Below are 21,681 nucleotides of genomic sequence, written 5' to 3' on the forward strand. Positions count from 1 at the left end.
TAAATATATTTAAATGTTTCCTCTAATTTGAATCTATAAACTTTTTCAAAATAAAATTTTTAAATAGTATTAAAACAAAATTAATCAGTTTTATGTGTGTGTCTTATTTTACCTAATTTTAAATGTTTTGTGCAAAAAAATTTATACTTTCTCTAAAAAAGAAAAAAAACATAAAACTAAAAGAAAATTGTTTTCTGCTTTTTCTTGTTTGACCTTTTAGAAAACTTTAGTATTGGCGCAAGATGCTAATTTATATTGCAAAATTTATATTCACCCTGTATACAAAATCTACAACAAAATAGCAATAAATTTGACCGAAAACAACTAAATAGAATTTAAATAAAAATAAATAAGAAGAGAAAAAAAAATGTTTTTTTTTTTTTTAATTTTATGAAATTTTCTTAAATTTTTTATATCATTAAATATTTTATATTTTAGTCCATATTTACTTTTAGGTGGTGAAAGGCCTCAACGAATCTCTAAAAAATCAAAATTTAATTTATTTGGTTTTTTAACACTTATAATTAAAACAAACACTAAATTTCAGTATATAAAATGGCTGTAAGTTACACAAACATTTATACAAAATTAATTACAAATTATTTAACATTAATTTAATTCTTGTTTTTATTATTAAAATTAAAATTTTTATAATTATGACAAATCTAACCAAAGTTTTAAAGAATTTTTTTAATATCGTAGTAAAAATTAATTATTTTTGTTTAACTTAATGCAGGACCTTGTCATAGTTTCTTAATTTTTTTTTTTAATATATTTCGGTAAAAATTTTAAATAAATTTTATTTAAAAATACAATTACATTAAAATTTTTGACACAATGAGTTTATTAGTTTTGTGATTCGGCAAACGAAATCTTAAGATTAAGAAAAAACAATTGATTTCATAATATTGTATACGTTATCATAATGTTATGCACGTTTGTATCTATAGTAAAAAGTTTTTATTACAATATTAAAAATTTCATTTGCAAGCATTTATTTTTTATATTTTTTTAAAATACATTAGTATTATCACATTATCAAATTAAACCTTAATTAAATAAAAATTACATATTTTGTTATATTGTTAGAGTTATAACACCCACATGTTTTCTATTATTGTTAAATATTTATTAAAAAATATCCTTGCAACTTTCAATAAAGATTTTGAATTTCAAACTACTTATTTTTATTTTTAGTAAAGATATGCGTTAAAGCTAGTTTTTATAACAAAACATTAAAATATCTTATAAATGACAATGTTAAATTTATGCACATAAAATTTTATGAGGGTACTCTTTTTCATATGTTATTATTTTTTAGCAAGATATTTAAATTTTTTGTCATGATATTAAAAGAACATAATAAAAATTGAACTATATTTATTGAGTAGCTTTTTAAAATTTTTAACAGAAAAAGTATAATAAATTATAAAAAAATTGTAATTAATCAATTAAATAAAGTAATTGCATTAAAAATAAAAAAGTTTCAATTGAACACAATTTCATTTCAAAAAAAAATTCCTTAAACATGTAAAAATTTTTAAGAAACTGTTTTTTAAACAATTGCAGAATTATACAAATAAATTTAAAAATTTTTCGCTGTTACACGGAATAAATGCATTTTATATACGAAAAATACTTTTGAACTTTATGAATTGCAATATTATAGGTACAATTTATAAATTTATTAAATTTATTCTAAAAGTAATTTTCCCTGACATCCAAAATGCAGTATTACTGTGGTATCTGTGATCCATATGGTATAGAATAAAAAATTTATACAATGTACGAGTAACTGATATAAAATTTATAACTACACCATAAGAAAGCAAACAAATTAAGACAACAATTTAGTTGTTTTTACGTTTTACTACGATATTAATACTGCAGTTGAAATGTAGTTTTTTTAATGCATTTTGGGTTATTAAAACAAAATATTATATATTTTGATTTTGTTTTATTTCTAACGGGGTAGTTATATTAATAATATACATAATTTTCATAATTTGTAACAAAGAAAAAAAAATCTAATGCTACCTACATAATATCGGAGGAAAAATTTAATTTATTCAGACTCTGAATCAAACAAACAGCATTATGTATAGCATAATTTTTATAAAAATATACTATATGACGAAAATTTATTTTTATAAAATATTATGAATTTTACTTTATAATTTTTTTCAAAATAAAAAAAAAAAACATTTAAATTTATTTTTATTGGCAGATTAACAAAAATATCATTAAAAAATCCCGTTTACAAATTAACAATATGCGAACGGAACGGAAGTATTCAAGTAAAATTTTCAAAATATTTAGAGGAAGAGAAAAAAAAATTTAATTTTTAAATTTTATAAATAAATTTTAATTGGATTTATTAAAAAAAATTAAAGGCATTATTGGTTAAAAATATGCGTAATTAAATGTTAGATGCAATGAATTACAGTAATATAATGTTGGGTATAGAGCCAATAAAAAGTGATTGCGTAATTAGCAGGGTGCATTATATATGTAGATTGTATAGATATGTATGTACAAATCAATTTAGGATTAATTCTCTTATGAATCTACCCGTTAATACGAGTATAAGTTAACAGTAAATGAAACTATTAAAAAAATCCTTAAATTATATACATAGGTCTTATCTTATATATATCTTATATATCTTGTAGATCTCTTATCTTATATATCTCGTAGCCTATCCGGAAATGAAAATAGTTTACTATAGTTGAATATATGTTAAATTATGGGCTAGTGAGTTTAAAAGCATTTTTTGTGATATATACTTGCATATTTAAATTTTATATTTCAATTTACATTGACATGTTTACCTACATAAACCTATTATATAATGTATATGTATAATATAATATGTATATATATAATATTATTATATATACATTATATATATATATATATATATATATATATGTATATATCGAACTTTGTGAAAAGAACTGAAGAATTAAAGACATTGTCCTTAAAAATTATTTGTTCCTTTAAAACTTGTAAAATTTAACCATCTGGAATTACTCCATACTATTTTATAATTAAACATATCTTATTTATCATAATAATTTAATTAATAAATAATATTATTATTTCTTTTATAATTTTCCCTATTTATAATTTAATAATTTTTATTTATAGTTATAAAATTTTCATCATAAAATTTTAGCTATATATACGTATGTACATATTTATCTGTGAGTAGGAATGTTAAGTCATTTAAACCAATATAAAAATTTATTATAGAATATTCTTAGCACTATGATCTTTAAAACCGCCTACTTTTTAGTTATAGATACTGTTTTCATAATTATATATATTTTAGGATAAATAAAAGAAATTACATATGCGCTTTTCATGGTATACTATATATTATGTGTATTAGATGTATACAAATATATATAAGTATACGTAGCATGTATGTGTGTTCGATTTATGTAATAAATAATATAATTACGTTTAAATAATGTGTATCTACATACATATAAAGTTTTTATTATATTGCCAACAAGTGGCTAACGTCAATCAATTTCTTTTTTGTTTTGGGATGCATATGTACATACAAACATACATTCCATATACATACATTTATATATTTGAAGAAAATTTTCTCCATAATTTTTATCATTTTAAAAATGTTGAAAGCTTTCTGGAAAATTTTTTTTATTCTATTTTTTTTTTTGTTTTACATGAAATAAAAAATCACAGAATTGGTACATCGATATATTTAGCTTATAATTGGTATATACACATATTCGAACATAAATATTTATCATAAAATAAATATTTATATTTAGAAAATTATACACTTTTCGGTTCATGGAAATTTCTGCATTTCTTTTTTTAGCGAAATTAATTTTATAATTAAATGATGATATCAAACAAATTATAATGCATGTATATGTGTAAGTATGTGAATATTGAAATAAAAAATTCATTAATTTAATACCGCTATACAGCTTTGATTTTAGAAAAGTAGAGCATTTTGAACTAGATATACGGTGTGTATTTATGTATGTATACACAAGTTTAATTTTTTCAGTTATATTTGAATTGACTTATAGGTTATATACATATGTACATATATATATATATATATATATATTTTCCTTGTACTCGTATATTGTAAACTTATAGAGATATGTATATGTGCTTTTAAAAATGTTATTTATATTTTGAATGCTAATGTAGAAAAAATTCTTTAAAATTGCTTACCAATTATCTATAAAAAATTAAAATAAAATTAAAATTATGTTAATATTTATTTTTTACACATTAGCCAAGAAATAAGGAACAAGAAGCTGAAGTTTTACAATGGATTTTTGATGTACTTGGCGAAAAAGTACCAAGTGGAAACTATGAAGATATTTTACGTGATGGCGTTGTTTTATGTAAATTAGCAAATAAATTAACACCAGGTTCGGTGAAAAAAATTCAAGAAAAAGGTACAAATTTTCAATTAATGGAAAATGTTCAAAGATTTCAAGCAGCAATTAAAAAATATGGTGTACCAGAAGAAGAAATTTTCCAAACAGCTGATCTTTTTGAAAGAAGGTGAAAAAGAATATAAAGTCTTATTTTTTAATCACAATTATTATGCATATGTATACCTAAGTTTTATGGCTTTAATTAATTAACAATAAATTATTTCAGAAATATACCACAAGTTACATTATGCCTTTATGCTCTTGGTCGTATTGTAAGTATATTTCACAGATACATATGTATAAAGAATTTTGAAAAAATTTTTGTAAATTTCAAATTAAGACACAAAAACATCCAGAATTCAATGGACCGACCTTAGGACCAAAAATGGCTGAAAAGAATGAAAGAACTTTCACTGAAGAACAATTACGGGCTCATGAAGGTGAACTTAATCTTCAAATGGGATTCAATAAGGGTGCATCACAATCAGGCCACGGTGGTTTTGGTAATACTCGTCATATGTAGCCTGTATATTTCTTTTTATAACATTTACGAATTTTTGTTTTACTACATATTATATGCATGTATGTACATATTTGTACAATTGCTTTAAATTTTCTTATATATAATATGCAAGTATAAATTATATGTAAAAACATTGTGGAAACTAAATAAAATATGGGAAAATTTCTATTTTAAGGACAACAAATAAAAACAAAATTATGTAACTGATTTATATAACCAATACAACTTGATAATTTTTAAATTTCTGTATTATTAATATAAAATGCAAAAGGTATAAATATGTTTTGTAAATGTTTTCATAAAGATAAAAAATTAATACATAAAAAATGGAAATTATGTTAAGTATTTGGTGTTTTATTTTACTTATCCGTGCTATAAACTATTGGAGAATTATTAAAAATTAATTACGAAGAACTAATTTCGCTACTGATGAATTAAAATAATAATTTGAAAAATTTCGAATATAAAAACATTTATTATATAATTTATATATATAAATATTAAAAAAATGTTCTATTTTGATTTTTTATAATTTTGAAGCAATTTACCGGCCAAAAATTAACATTTTTTAAAGTTTTAGAAGATGAGAGTTCGAAAATAGGAAGAAGGTACAGAAAAATTTTGTGTCCTAATATAATAAAACAATCTTATAACAAATTATTGATGTCTTCAAATGGTTAACCTTGTAAATTGCAATTTAATTAGAAAAGTCAATTTGACCCATTCTCAAAATTTTTTAAAAGTATTTTTAAATAAGGTTTTTTTATTGTATTTACATAAAATCAAAAAAATAACATTCATCATTCGCTTTTGCAACAAATATATGTACCTATTTGATACTTTGTTACTATATAAATTTCCAAATAACAAAAATTTTTCTATTATAAAGTAAAAATATTTTACAAAAAAAACTATAAATTTTTTTTGAAACGCTACACTCCACTGTCTACATACTTCAATCTACATTCAAAACGTTAAAAATTAGTTAGAAATTTATAACAAAGTAAATTGCTGGAAAACATTTCTGGAAACTTTGTAACATTAAGTAACCCATGACGACGAATCGAATATTTGTTAAACGAACTGAAGGGTATCAAAATAGAGCAACAGTAAATACAATAAATAAATAAAATACAATAAATAATACAATGAATAAAGCAATAAATAGAGCAACGTTACAACAAATGAATTAATTTTATATAAGTACATACATATAAATGATATCTATATAAAATGATGCAACATGTATGATGATCAAGTTAGTGGTTTTAAAATGTTTTCATATAAATTATCTCAAGTTTTCCAAACATTTCCATTTGTTAAAAGGCTCTTTAAAAAATAAAACAAGTAAAAACGTTTCAATCGGTATAAACCGATTGAATTATACCCTGCACCTTTCGTTATTGTCTATAGCAATTACTCGAACCTGTGAAATGATTCTATAGAAACTTCACGGACATGTCTGACCTGGACATTCTGGCTATAATTGAACATCCGACTGCCAAGTTTCATGAATCTGACCTTATAATTTTTCCAAATATTTAAAATTAGCTTTTGAAGTTGTATGGCAAGTACCTGAATCTGCCAAGCAATTCCATCAAAACTTCACAAATATATCTGATCTATAATCGGACACACAACTGCCAAGTTTAATGAATCTGACTTTATTATTTTTCCAAATATTAAGAATAAGCTTTTAGACTTGTATGGGAGCTACTCGAACCTGTCAAGCAATTCCACCAAAACACTAGAAATATGTCTGACCTATAATTGGACACACGACTGCCAATTCTCCTGAATTTGACTTTATTATTTTTCCAAATATTTAAAATAAGCTTTTAGATTTGTATGGGAGCTACTCGAACCTGTCAAGCAATTCCACCAAAACTTCAGAAATATATTTGACCTATAACTCGATACACAACTGCCAAGTTTCATGAATCTGACTTTATTATTTTTCTAAATATTTAAAATTAGCTTCTGGAGTTGTATGGCAGGTACCCGAACCTGTCAAGCAATTTCTCTAAAACTTCAGAAATATATTTGACCTATAATTGGACAGATGACTGCCAAGTTTCATGAATCTGACTTTATTATTTTGCCGAATATAAAAAATTTGCTGTTGGAGTTGTATGGCAGCCACCCGAACCGGTGCAGCTATCCCATTATAATTTTTAGAGCATGTGTAGAATATAATTGGACACATGTATACAAAATTTTGTATTTATAGCTTTATTAGTTTTTGAAATATTTAAAATAAACTCTTTGAGTTGTATGGCAGCTACCCGAACCCGTTGTCCGACTTAATATAACAATAGGGTTCGTCCTTGGCACAAAAAAAAAACTTGTGAAAGTTTGGTGTCAATTGCATTATTCGTTTTTGAGTTATCGTGCGATCGGACGGACCGACGGACGGACGGACATGTCTAAATCGACGCAGAATTTTACGCTGAGCAAGAATATATATATATGTCCATACCGCAGATGACTCTTTCAAGTAGTTACAAACTCCATACCAAAGTTAATATACCCTTCACGAAGTGCAGGGTATAAAAAGTTATACACAAATATCTAAATCGTTTTCTTTAATTTTTTTTCTATTTCATATTTTCGGGATCAAAACACAAATTAAAACAAATAAAGTTGATTAAAACAATGGTTTAACAAATTAAACAAATAAGGATCAAAACAATGGTTTGTAATGTAGCATTTTTCCCTTCAACAAGTAAAAAATAATGCTTTTATAAAAAATTTAGCTATTTTACAAACAATCTAGCAATTAATTTCACTCACAGACGGAAAAATTTCACATACTGCATATATTAAGATTCATAAGATAAAAAATTGAAGGAGGCTAAGATTCATAAGATAAAAAATTGAAGGAGGCGTTAACACATTGCTCGAATTTAAAAATCTTTTTATTTTTTAATCCATTTACCGTTGCCTTTTAAGGTACCAAAAATTTCTAATTTTCCAAATTGAGGTAGAAAAATAACTTGAGGTAGAAAAAAATTTTTCTAATGAAATAAAATACTTATTAGTGTCTAAAAGCTGCTAATGTTTCAGACTCCTACAACCTGAGGTTTATAATAAAAACGATATCAAATTAAAAAAAAAAACTGGATTTTGAATAACGATAAGTTTTAACAGCCATTTTGTTTTTTTTAAAGTTCAAAATTAAAAATATTTATGGTTTCGCTGAAATGAATTGATAAAAAATTGCATTTTTAGGGTGTTAGGAGCTGTAACTTTTGGAGGGAGGTTGAGGGGAAATAGGTAAAAATTTTCTTTTAGGGAAACAACTTTTTAGTAAAGATTTGTGTATATATGATTAAGTCAGTTAGTGTAAAATGCTCGTAAATATCAGTGGTTTTTCTTTTCTGTCAGAGATGATTCTATATTTCCGGAATTTAAAAAATTGCTGTACGTTCCAATAGCATAAGAAAATAAAAAATCATTTTTAGACATTTGAGGGCTATAACTTTTTGAGGGAGGAGAAATTTGTTTACAAAAATAAACTTTCTTAACCCATTTTATTGGAAATGCTTTAAAAATACGGTAACATTGCTTTCACATTTTAATTTTAAACAGTTTTTTTTGTGCAGCATATTTTTCCAACATATTTAAAGTGTAGATGTTAATGAATCATGCCGCATTTTTTTCTTTTTGCAGTTAGATATCTTAATATCTAGGTATTTATTAATTTGTACTGAAATGTATTTAAATGTACTGCACAAATTTGGCATCATTTATTAATGAAAATTATTTTATTAATATTTGTAAATGATTCAATTAAATTATTTATTATTGATGTTTACTTAAACTATGCGGTATTCAATTTCAAGCAAAAAAAAAAATTATGTATATACAAAAAAAATTATATATATTATAAAACTTATAATTTATTTTAATGGTCCGTATTATGTATGTAGGCGTATTTGAGTTACGTTCTATTTGAGAATACAAGTACATTCACTACGTTATATGTCACAAATTCTAAACATTAATCGTACTTTAACAAAATTTGTTATCAAATATTGCAATATTAATTTTATTTTAATTATTGTTATTCTTATTTATTGTAATAATTTTATTATTTTATTTAATTATAAAAAGCAGTTTTCTCAAGTAGCTCATTTGAAGAGATATGAAATAAAATTATGTTTCTGCGATCGTTAGCAAGATATAGTTTTTCAAACTAATAAATTTACACAAAAAAATCAACCTTTCACTATCAGTATATTTTTGCAACTTTTGGTAAGAATTATTAATTTATTTAATAAATAATTTGCCTTATATAATTATGTTGCGTTAACATTCGTATAAAGCATACAGTTATACGTATAGAGGTTATAATTTAATATTCTTATGGCTCATCAGTATATGAAACAAGAGTGAAGGCGTGGTACGAAGTGAACCTCAAATTTAAGTGAGTTATAGTCATAATGTAATTTAATCTAAATAATATAAGGAATTTGTAAAATTTCATGAAATATAGGTATATAAAATGTATAAAATTCTCACATACATTGTGTATATGAAATTAATGAAAACTGAAATATAAACTGAAATTTATGTTCGAAGACTATGTTTGTTATATAATATCCACAAATAATAATTTAATTTGCTAAAATCATTTAGTTAAGAAGATTGTGTTCGTTTAAATAATTTTTTTAAAAGTAAAGAGAGGCTTGTTTTAAAAGTAATAAAAGATTAAAATTAAAAGCAATGTGTACATGTGTCACACATACATGTACATATGTACTTTCTTTTAAAAAAATTTTATGCAGCAAACCCTGGTATTTCACATATTTCATATGGGCTTTAAAAACAGTGTAATATCATTTTAATCTTTAATAAAAGAATAAAGTCTAGTTTCAATCTTAAAATTATTTTAATATTTTAAAGTTCGTTAAGAAAGTACTGGTTCACTAAACCTCATTTAATAATATTTAGAATTCATTAAAATACTACCCACAAATTATTTTTATAAGTTCTCACAAGAGCAAGTTTTCAGGATTTTGTTTTCGGGATAATTTCGTGATATGTTTTTCTTGCAATAGGTTTTATGCCATATATAAATTGTCGAAAAAAAGTTTATTATTGTTTATAAGTTAATTATAGTTTTCAATAATTTAGAACGCAAGTCTTAGACAATGCACCTCCACCAAATAAATTAATTTATTGTGCCGGCCAATCCAATTATTATGCTTAGAGCGAATAAAATTATCCGTTTTATATTTGTAAGTATCTATTATGTTGAGTATCTAATATTATTTGTGAGTATCTAATTGCTTATTTGCAGCTATTTTGTTTTTCTCCACATTTCCTGAGAAGGCGCAGAGAGTATATTTAAATCGTTAAATTCCCAAAAAATATACCTTTAAATCTAAATATTCTGACGAAATAATTTAAATATTAATTCTTTACTAATACTTTCTTATTCACTAAATATCGAAAACACACAATGCAATTTGATTTTAATTCTAAAAACAACTGGTATGAGTGCTGTGATTAGTAATAAATTCCCATATATTTATACTAGTACGAACGGATGTTCGAAAGGTATACCAAGTTTGCTTTACCGTTTGTAACGCTAAGAAGTAATGGTCTGAAATAAAGGCTCAAGTATGTTTTTGATCACCTTCGAATTCTGAGTCCTTTGTCTACGTCTTTGTCTTCTGGATGTACCTTTGTCTGTCCGTCCGTCCATCTTGAGCTAAGTTTACCAAATTTTCACAAATGATTTATTATAGTAAATATTAGAACCCTATTTAAATTGGTTATGATCGTAGTACTTGTTAGGGTACTTGCCATACAACTTCCAAATTTATTAAGCAATATCTCACAAACCATAAAAGCCAATGTGTTTGAGAAAAGTCGTTGAAATTGCTCGGCTACTTCTGGTAGCCACCATACAATTTCAAAAGTTATTTGGAATTATCTCAGAAATTATTAGAGTTATAATATAGAAATTTCGTGAAAACAAGTGTATTATTAGGGCTGTTATGTGTGATAATATCGTTGAAATTTCTTGACTCCTTGTCGTGGCTATACCGTAGGACTTCAATAGTAGTTTGGCGATATTTTAGAAAATATTGAAAAGTACTGAAATTTTGTACACAAAAAGTACACAGTAATTAAATTTTGCATAAATTAATATGGTATTATGGAAACTTAAAGTCATAGTCTGTTCCTTAGTAAGCTATGGGATATTCACAACTCGCATATGGGATAACAAATGACACGGTCAACTCTTTTTTTGTCTTGTTTTGATTAATTCCCGTTCCCCTTTTTTAATTTTTTTTTGCTTTAAATTTCAATAATATAGGAAAAATTATGAAAGGTTTATTCACTTGGTAAAATATTTTATTATTTTGTTCATAATCACCTAGAAACCCTTTGGAATGCCGTAGTTCAGATGGTCTTCCATAACTACGATCTCACCCACCCATTTAATCAAGGAACTGAGGATTCCTCTCCCAACGACGCCTGGTAACCAGCACAGCGTAACCAAGCTTTTGCTCTAGGTTCATTAAAACTAGTAAGTCTCCAAAGTAATGATTAAAATTTCTTCAAATCAGTTTGCCAAACCAATAAAAATCTGTCAAACCAAAAAATCTGTTATTTTCTGTCAAACATGATATTAATCGAAAGCGTTCAATAAACCATGAAAATATTTCTTAAAAATATAAACATTTATGCGCGTTCTGATTCCTCTTTCACTACAGCTTTCCGTTTTCACATACTTAGATTGTGTATGCTTATGTTATATAAAAATATAAAGTTATAAGTTCTGTGTAAATAGTTAATGTCATTTCCTTAACTTAACTAAACTACGCAATGCATATCTGTAATATCTGTTAAATTATGAGTTGTAAAACAAGTTATGCCATGCGCTTTTTGTTTGATTTTTACAATTTCTTAATAAACATTGTACGAGTATTTAGTACTGGTTGTATGAGTCTGTAACCAATATTTCGTAAAAAATGAGATTAAAAGCATGAAGGTAAATTACTTACAAATTTTTATTTTGAGTAACTGTAATATCATTTGTAACTTATTTTTTTTCCTTAATTTAAGTAAGTAGTTTAAAATAACATAATAAAAAATTGAACAGTAATAGTATTGAATTACGATTCACGAGTTCAAGGTTTATTATAAAGACATCTTGTAGCTTGTCGTAGACTTCTAGTGAAGTAGAAGCTCAGAATTTATTGTTTTCTACAGCTACATCATTCAATCAGTTATTTATTTGTGTTAAAGTAGATTGGAATATTATTTCAAAATTTGGTCTTGGTTTTAGTATTCGAATCAAAATGCTTATAGATTGATACTATAGATTTGTTTACGGATAAAAAAGCAAAAAATCTTATGTGGCGAGCACATAAGCGAACAGAAACTTTATACTCGTATTTTCTGATTTCTATTTGCAAATTTCAAAAAATCTGTTTTTACTAGTTTAATGATAGCGAAAATTAAGATTTTACAGAAATTAGACACATTTTTATAATAAAAATATTTTCCAAAACATGGATTTTTTTATACTGGAAAAGTTTTTTAGTTAGTTTATGTTGTTAAACTAGACTCATACATTAAATTTTTATCCTAAAGTATAAAATTGGTTCGTAGTAAAATTAAATTGCATTCAAATTTAAATATTGAGAAGTCTTGCCAATTGTCATAGGAAGCTAAAACATAGTTGAACATATGAATGTACGTATAAGGAGTGGAAATATTTTAATTTTAAATATTTGAAAAAATAAATTGTATGATTTATTTGATATGTAGGTAGATGTATGTGTACGAATATATTCATACATATATGAAGATTCGAAAAAAAAATCAATGAATAATTTCTTATTGTAGATAATTTAAATTTTTTATTATAAATAATTTAAATTATAGATATTTAAAATATTTTTAAATTTAATAGTATAAATCAAAAATATTATCTACTATTAAAATTAGTTTTATTTTACTATTTCATGCGAATTTGAACTTTTTTAAATAAGGTATCTCCGGCTGATAAGGCCTGGCAGATAATAAGGACTAATTGTCAAAAAACAGACAAACATTTTAACAGTAAAATTTTTTTCAGAGTTACTAATGAATAGACGGATGATATGAAAAGAATAATATGAATAGACAGAAAATTGTAAGTTTCAATAAAGGTTAAGTGTAATAATTACATTCTTGATATTTTTTACATTATTTGAGATATTGTTAAGCTTTTAAAAAATCAAATTTGTTAGATTTTAATGAAAAGTGTATTTAATGTTATAAAAAAGAAATCATCTCTTGAGTTTAATAAGGTATGACTAAAAAATTTCCTATTCCCTACAACATTCGTTAACTATTAAAACGAAATCGAAAAAGTACATTAATTTTTTATTCGCTCCCTTTGCTCGAAATTTAACAGAATCTTTTAGAATTCAACAAACTTTCATGGATCTTTTTTAGAAGAGCCTTATGGCAAGAAATGGTAAATTCCGAAAAAAATATTTGAATATTTTTTGAACAAAATCATTCTCTTTTCAAGTTTCATGTTTAGCTACAATACTTTTTAGTCTTTAAATTCAATCTGCACACTATAATTTTAATAACGCCTATTTTATAAATTTTCGTCAAAGTTGAATATTTTTATTTTAATGAACTGAATTACCTTGTTTTGTGATGATTTGTTGAAAATATATTTACGTTCAAAAATTAATTGGATATTTTTTTTAATTGTAATGGTTTTCTTTAGCTAAACCTTATTACCCCGTGATATCTTATTTAAGTTTCATGTTAAGTTTGTATAGGTAAGTCATCGCTTTATAATAATAAAAAGCTCTCTGTTTTTTTAAAGTAATTATTAAAAAACTAAACATAAAACTTGTATAACATCATGATAGAATTAAAAAATATTTAAATGATAAAAGTCGTTCGTCTTGAAGACATTAAGAACAGAAGTTTTTAAATCGTAATCGGTTAAACGCGAATGATAAGAGAAAAAAAAATTAAATTTTTTAAATTAATCGGACTTTTTGATAATTTGTATTGAATTTTAATTATTTTGTAAATTTATATATTGTAATCAGGAGCTTAAATAATTGTGTATATCAGAATGTTAAAAACAAATTTTTTAATTCTATTATTTATTTTTGAGATTTATTTAATAAAAATTATTGTAGCCGCAGATTTTTTAAGTGAAAAACGTAAGTTTAAAATATTTTAATATCTTTCGATGTTTAAGGTGTCGAAAATGTAAATTTTATTGTAGAGAGTTTAGAATTTAAAGTAGTACTCGTAATCAATTATAAATTAAAATTTTGTTTATATATTTTTCAACATCTTTCTTTTTATAAATTTCTAAAATGAATTGTTATAATTAAATTCTCCTACGATTAACAAATCATACTTGGTATCCGTGTAATTGTTATTAATTAATTTCAATTAAATAATTGAAAACATTTATAAATATTTAGTTTAACCGAAACTACTTAAGGATAATTAAATAATCTAATGTGTTATATGTAATTCTATTAGATGATAATTTAATTATAGTTGACAATATAATTATATATAATATATATATTTACATATTATGTACATAAATATATACATTACATATGCCAGAATATACGGGAATTTCGTATTTTTATATTCCTCGCATGTAACACAAATTAGCGACTAGTTACCACCCCTGTGAAATATATGAATATTATTATGTATATTATTACAGTCAGAATCATTTATTAAAGCTTGTGCAACCGGCCTTCGTTTACTTATGTGTACGGTTTACGTCTGTTGTTGACTCGCTTATTTGAGAATTGAAGTAGCTATATTGAGATTTGAAATTCGCAAGATCGGTATTGCAAATTAGCAAGAGGGCGGTCGTAGATCGGGTGTCCTTCTAACATATGTTTTGCGGCATATTTTTGAAAACTTCTCCATGACATTCAAGTTTTCGAAAAAAAGATTCTTAAATCTCTAAAGTATTTTATTTTGAGAAAATTGTTTCGATTTACTTTATTTGCAATTTTTTTTAATTCTTAAAAATTATTCTAATTTTTATTCGCAAATTTTCAAATAAAATAAAATGAACCAGTTTTTAAATGCTTGTTTTTATTAACAAATTCTATTTCTTGTTATTTTTCAATATTTTCTAAATGATTATATTCTGTTGAAATTAAGAATGCTCGGCTGCTATGGGACTTAAGAAAAACACAAAACTGGTATTATCACCTTCTTTGTTTATTTTTTTTTTCTTTCTTTTTATTTTCCTTTTAAAAATCGCGTTATTTTATCTTTATTTTTATCTCATGTTCAAGTTCAAAGTTAAAAACTAGTATCAATCTAGTATACTTATCCGATATGCTAGCTAGTGCATAAATTTCAACATGATTTCATCGTAGTCTTAAACTGTAAAATTACATATTCAAGATATTTAAAATTAATAAAGTTCGGTGTACAATATTGTCCACTTCAAAAGAGTGTGAATATGTGGAATAAATTTAGTATTGGAATAACATACTTCTAAATAAATAATTAACAAACAACGTATGTATGTATATTGTACATGTTATAAAATATTGTGCAACATTAATTACTTAATACAGATTAAGCAAATGTGAAGCTACCGATACAAAAAGTGTGTTAAAATCACATTTTAATTAAAATATTACTAGTGCTTTTCAGCTTTAAACTTAACTAAAATTTTTAAACAATTTTTACTTAAACAATACTTATAATAATTACAATACCATTTTTTGACATCGCAGTATAATTTGCACCTTAACAACAATATTGAAATATTTCGAAATTAAAAGTTTTGAGTACTAGCAAATAAATTAATTTTTGTGGTACATTGAAGTTTTGACCTAATTTTTTTTTTAATTAATATTATGCAGTATTAATTTAAAAATATCAATAATTCATGAAAAAGAAAAAAATGAGAAAATTCAGGAATAGCTTGTAAAGTAGCACTTTTCCCTTGAACAAGTGAAAATACTCCTCTTAAAACCTATTATTGCAATTTAAATTACTTTCATTCATATATCAAAACCTTTCAAATGATTACATATATTTAAGATGAGTTAAAAAAAAATTTAAAAATTCGTTAACGTAATGGCCGGAGTCAAAGATTAATTACGTGAGATAAATAATTATATTTTTTGATGGTATGGCATTTACCGTCAGCTTTCTGCATTTATAGAAATTTGGAAAAGCTTTCAGTTTCGGGAATATAAGGTACTGCAAATTCAAAATTTACAAATTTCGGGAGGCAATAATTTGAGAGGGAATCGAGATGAAAAAAATTTGGAAACGGGCTCGGGGACGAACGGAGAGAGTGAACTAAAAAGCACTGTTTTCAAAAAATTATTTTGAAAAGGGCTAAAAATGAAGGATTTGCTTATGATTTTTGAGATTTGAAACGCTAATTAGACTAGAATAAAGAGAATGAATTTACGCTTTTAACAGTATGCTTTAATGAGAAATTCGCTTCTTTTACTTGTAGTCTTATATAGCTATTTTCTTTCACAAAATAGCTATAAAAACTCAGTCTTTCGCCATGACAATAGGGAAGTATACTACTTGGAGAGACACTTGCCTTCACAATTATTTTTAATAAAATAAATCTATTAAAAATTTTACTATCCGTTTAAGAAATAAAATTGTGATATTTAATTGAACTTTTAATTATAATGATGTTTTTATCGCACAAACCCAAATGAAAGTGTGTGCTTTTTATGAAAACAAAATATAAAAATGCTGTTATTTAATTTTTATAGATTTGTAATTTAATTAAACATTTTTTATAGATTATTTAAAGAACAAGGGTTTTTGTATAAACAACTCTAATTTAAAAATTATTGTGTAATTGCTTGTATAAATCAGATATTTTTAATAATAATTTGATGTCATCAAGTTATTTGCGCAAAGATTTATGATTATAAACTATAGAAAATTTATGAGTTGTTCAGAACGATTATAAGGTCTTATTTTAATGAATGATTATTATTAAGAAATAATACGGGATAATAATGAATTTGAAAATTATATAAGAAGTAATTTTATTTTTTGAATTTTTGAAAAAATAATTTATGCTCGGCCATTATAATATTATTATAATTTATTATATAATGTTCTATAAATAAATAAAAAAATAAGTCATTAATTAAGATCGTACAGATCTTAAATTTTAAAATTTTTTCTTTTGATTTATATTACAGAAAGTCAAAATTTTAATTAAATTAAAATATATTTTTATTTTTTCTATTCTTCTTCTTTTATTTACCAGCTGATTTTTTAAAATCATGTGAAATCAAGAAGCCCCAGTTTACAAAATGTTCAACTGAAAGTATACAAGGACTTTTCAATAATATTGAAAATGGTTAGATTAAAGGTTTTTTTAATATAAAATCATTATAAACATTTTATTTAATTATATTAATATATATACATATATTAGGTATACCAGGGTTTACAGCTATAAAGAGCTTTGAACCGTTTACATTAAATAAAATCAGAATTGCACAAGGAAATTCGGAAGCTGTTAATATAAATGTTGATTTATCAAAACTGAAATTGTATGGATTAACCAAAATTATTGTCAAAGAGAGCAAGTAATGCACATAACTATTTTTTAACTTAACTTTCAAATAATTAGCTTTTGACAAAATTTAATTTACTTTTAACAAAATAATAATTTATCGAACAAATATTTTTGATTATATTAAATAGAGTAAGTTCTAAAGATTTTTCATGGAAAACTACATTATTGTTACCTAAGATGAAAATAGAAAGTGACTACGGCTTACAAGGACGTATTTTATTAATACCATTGAATGGAAATGGGAAAATGATTTTACATATATGTAAGTATTAACTGACCAACTTAACAACTTTTTTATTAGAATACTTTTAACACTTTTGTAAAAAATTCGAAAAAACAATGCAAGAAGGCAATATGTTTTTAATTAATTTTTTGCAAAAAAATTTAGCTGACTTAAATGTCGTTTTGTACACAAAAACCAAGTTATATGAAAAAGGTGGATTCACATTTTATAATGTTACCGATACAAAAATCGATTATAATTTAAATGGTTTCCAGTCATATTTTACAAATTTGTTTGGCGGAAATAAAGATTTAGGTATAAAGCTGATTGAGTAATTTAATATAGAAGAAAAATTTAAAAAATAATTTACTTTCAAATTAATTTTCCAGAGGAGAGTACAAACTTATTTTTCAATGAAAATTGGATGATGCTAGCTGAAGCACTAAGGCCAGTTCTTACTCAGGCCATTCAAGATGTTTTATTGGATATGCTACAAAAAATATTTCACTATATACCAGCTCAATTTTTTGTCTCAGACATTCCAACACCAAAGGAATTGTATGGGAACTAAAATCTAAAAAAAAACTAATTTTTTTTTAATGTGATTAATGATTACCTAATTGTAAAATATGTAGTATTTGTAGTCTTATAGTATAATTAGTAAATATTTTTGTTCATAATGTAAATACAGGATATTGTTACATGACACCTGGTTTTACATTGTTCGTCAAATAATTTCAGGGATGATTCTATGATCAATTTCAAGAAAGAAATTGTATTCTGTTGGGGAGGAGCAGAACTACTTTTTCGAGCTACAGCCCGTTGAAAAAAAAAGTTACCAGATTATACATGCATATAAACTAATGCAATTTTTATCCAAATAATGATATCCAAAATTTAAATATTCTTTCCACTCAAGGTTTTTACAGCACTTATAATAAATAAAATTTGAAAATGGTGACAAATTTTGTCTGTAAAAAATTTTTTATAACTAGAGGACTTGAATTAAAGCTTATGAAAATGGCCAAAATTCTGTAATAAAAAAACTTTAAAGTTTCTGAAACTTTCACGAAAAATTGTAGGGATAAAAAAAATAAAAAAATACAAAATGGAAAAAATTGGTGTTTTTCCAAAATTCGAATACATGGTATTCCGAAAGTACATAAAATACAAAATCAGGTTTTTTACAAAATCGTGTAATTTATTGCTTTCAAGCTCTTTAATAGCCCTTTCAGAAACTGTTAATTTGAAGAGTTTATCTTTTTCGGAAGGGAAGTTATAAGAAAAAAAGCTTAAGCAAGTAAATATTTCGTGAAAATTCGTTAAAATCCCTGTATCTCGGAAACCGTTTAGTTTTGACAATTAGTTCCAAACAAAAATTTTACCCATTTTTGATGCCCGAAACCGATTCATGATATCTATATATCGTACCTCAGTTTTATCCCGTTCTTAGCAAAAATCTATTTTTACACAAATTTTTTTTGTAAAAGATATAAAAGTTTTAGAACCCCGAACAGACGGAGAAGAACTTTTTCCAACACGTGTAAAGTTTTTACTTAAAATAAATTATTAAATAAATTATGCTCTATATAATACTTACAATGCATACTTATAGTTTATCCCACATTTCTGTACATATTTACATTTATAAATTTGTTCATTAAGATTCTTTTAATTTCGGTACGCCAATTTGTGTAAACAATTAATTTAATGTTAAATGTATATGTATGTATATACATATAAGAAATCATATTGTTGAATAGAAATGAAGCGTAAACAATCACAACACTATTCAATTTTGTTACAAATCGTTATTCACATATTTTTTTCCTAACAAGTAGAAAAAACGCATGTCTATGTCTTTTCCTTTACTAGTAAACTAATAATAGTAATGAAAATAACAAAGTAATCTTGTAAAACTTAACATAGTTTTGCAATGAAAGTATGTATTTGAAAAACTGCACGTAATTTACTTAATTCTGCACAACAGTTTTTTATTTTTCATATTTTGTGTCTTTTTGCTTTTTTTTAATTTTTTTATACATATTCTCTCACATTTAATGTACAAAAAAAAAGAGAAACTCTATCTATACGAGTATCTAAAAGCAGGAAAAACTCTCATACAATGGCAACAATCACTGAAACCAAGAATAAATGAAAGCTTAAAAATGGAAGAAAAATGTCAATTTTTAGCACTTCTCAAAAAGAAAATTCAAAAAAAAAATTTATTTTACTCTTTGTCTAATTACTGTTGTTTTACTTTGTAGTTTTACTGTGTTTACAAAACCTCTAGATTCTCTAGATACACAAATACATCTTGGCTACAAACTTATTTCTGTAGAATCTATGTCCCCATTTTAAAAGTTGCAGTCCTTCAAAATCCTAAAATTCCATTTTTGACCATTTATTGTACCGAAACTACCAAACGCAGAAGATTAGCGACTTGTATCCTAAACCATCATGCAGTACAGTCAAATATAACATATGCTTCTTCGTTCTGTATGATACATAGTTGAATTACGATATTACAACATATTACTCTATTCAATTATGCTGTATCGTAATATTACGACATATTACGATACAGAATAGTTAAACATTAAAATGACAAAATTGTATTTAAAATTAGCAGTTATTTGAATTTTCGGCGCCTTTTATTTCTGAAACTGCAACCCTTTCTCAGTTTCTTTAAAAACAAAAAGTTAATAGGAAGTGCCATGCCATCCAAAAATATATTAAATACTTATCATTAATCATTTACTTAACCCCCGAATTCGACCATTATGTTTACGTTTTTTTCAATTGATTTTTTTGTTTTTGTCAAAGGGTTTTTTGATCATCCGAAATGTATGCAATAATTTAATATACATATTTCGGTGTCGTATGAAAGTAATTTAAATGTAAAAAATCGCTTTTAGAAACGGTATTTTAAGATGTTTAAGGGCAAAACGACTATTTTAAAACAAAAAAACTACTACCAAAAACCTAACTAAACTCTGCGTCTAACATTTTTGTGAAACTATAAATATAATACATCTAAATTATCTTTATGAGGGCGTCAATAAAGGAGTAGTTACGTACATTTGTTTTGTTAGATAACATTTTGTAATTCTCAATGCTTAAATTTATAAGTTAGTTTGTACTCCTATTTAATATGATTTCTATGCCAAAAAAACGTTTATACCTTTTTACGAGTAGGAATGGTTCAGAAGTAGTATGTAATCAATACAATATTGTCAGTTTTGCAAAAAAAAAATATAAAAGCACGTTTTTTTCTCGCTGCAGTATTTATCAATTTTGAATTGACTACATTACTGATATCTCTTGATATAAAAAGTTTTTCTTTAAAATCATTTATGCAATTACAGAAATTATCCAAATTTCAAAAGACTCATACTATTAGCTCATATCATACCAGCAAAATTAGGCAGAAAAAAGAAGAAAATGTATATAAATATATGCACATACATGTATATGTATATATAATTAAATATGTATGCAAAAATGTAAATCATTTTTGCATATATACGAGTATTTAATAAGAAAGTTAAGAAAATTTGAAGCTTTTCTTATATACATACAAACTTAATAAAAAATACTTTTGAGAAAATGTTACAAACTTTAATTTTTCTCATTTTAAATTACAATTTGCTTTTTCAGAAATGAAAAATGAAAAGAAAAAAAAACCCAACATCGTTATTAGAAAAAAAAAGTTATAAAAGTGCAAGTAAAATTTTGAGACTTTTCAGTTCAACACCGAAATTAAACCTTACAAAGATAAAAAGTACGCGTACGTATTATTTGAATTCAATCAGAATTTATAATTATTTTATTTAATTTATGCAATTTAACAAATAAATTTTACTATAAAAAGCAAAATAATATATAATCGATTTAA

The 21,681-nt window shown here is 24.3% G+C and overlaps 3 protein-coding genes across 3 annotated transcripts in view; 2 read left to right on the forward strand and 1 right to left on the reverse strand.

The window, feature by feature from the left end:
• LOC129612084 (muscle-specific protein 20-like) overlaps positions 1-21,681 on the reverse strand; it is a 31,467-nt gene that overhangs the window by 4,539 nt on the left and 5,247 nt on the right. The window lies entirely within an intron of this gene.
• On the forward strand, positions 432-5,155 carry LOC129612093 (myophilin). Its single transcript, XM_055525589.1, has 4 exons — positions 432-561; positions 4,289-4,563; positions 4,663-4,708; positions 4,777-5,155. The coding sequence occupies exons 1-4, from the start codon at positions 556-558 to the stop codon at positions 4,957-4,959; spliced, it is 510 nt and encodes a 169-aa protein (XP_055381564.1). The 5' UTR covers positions 432-555; the 3' UTR covers positions 4,960-5,155.
• Positions 13,893-18,489, forward strand: LOC129612079 (circadian clock-controlled protein daywake-like). The gene is made up of 6 exons (XM_055525564.1): positions 13,893-14,159; positions 17,246-17,338; positions 17,417-17,570; positions 17,689-17,822; positions 17,949-18,098; positions 18,173-18,489. Exons 1-6 carry the CDS (start codon positions 14,069-14,071, stop codon positions 18,352-18,354), a joined length of 804 nt encoding a protein of 267 aa, XP_055381539.1. The 5' UTR covers positions 13,893-14,068; the 3' UTR covers positions 18,355-18,489.

The sequence above is a fragment of the Condylostylus longicornis genome, unplaced genomic scaffold (assembly GCF_029603195.1).
Source record: "Condylostylus longicornis isolate FDR11 unplaced genomic scaffold, ASM2960319v2 ptg000004l, whole genome shotgun sequence".
NCBI classification, from domain to species: Eukaryota; Metazoa; Arthropoda; class Insecta; order Diptera; family Dolichopodidae; genus Condylostylus; species Condylostylus longicornis.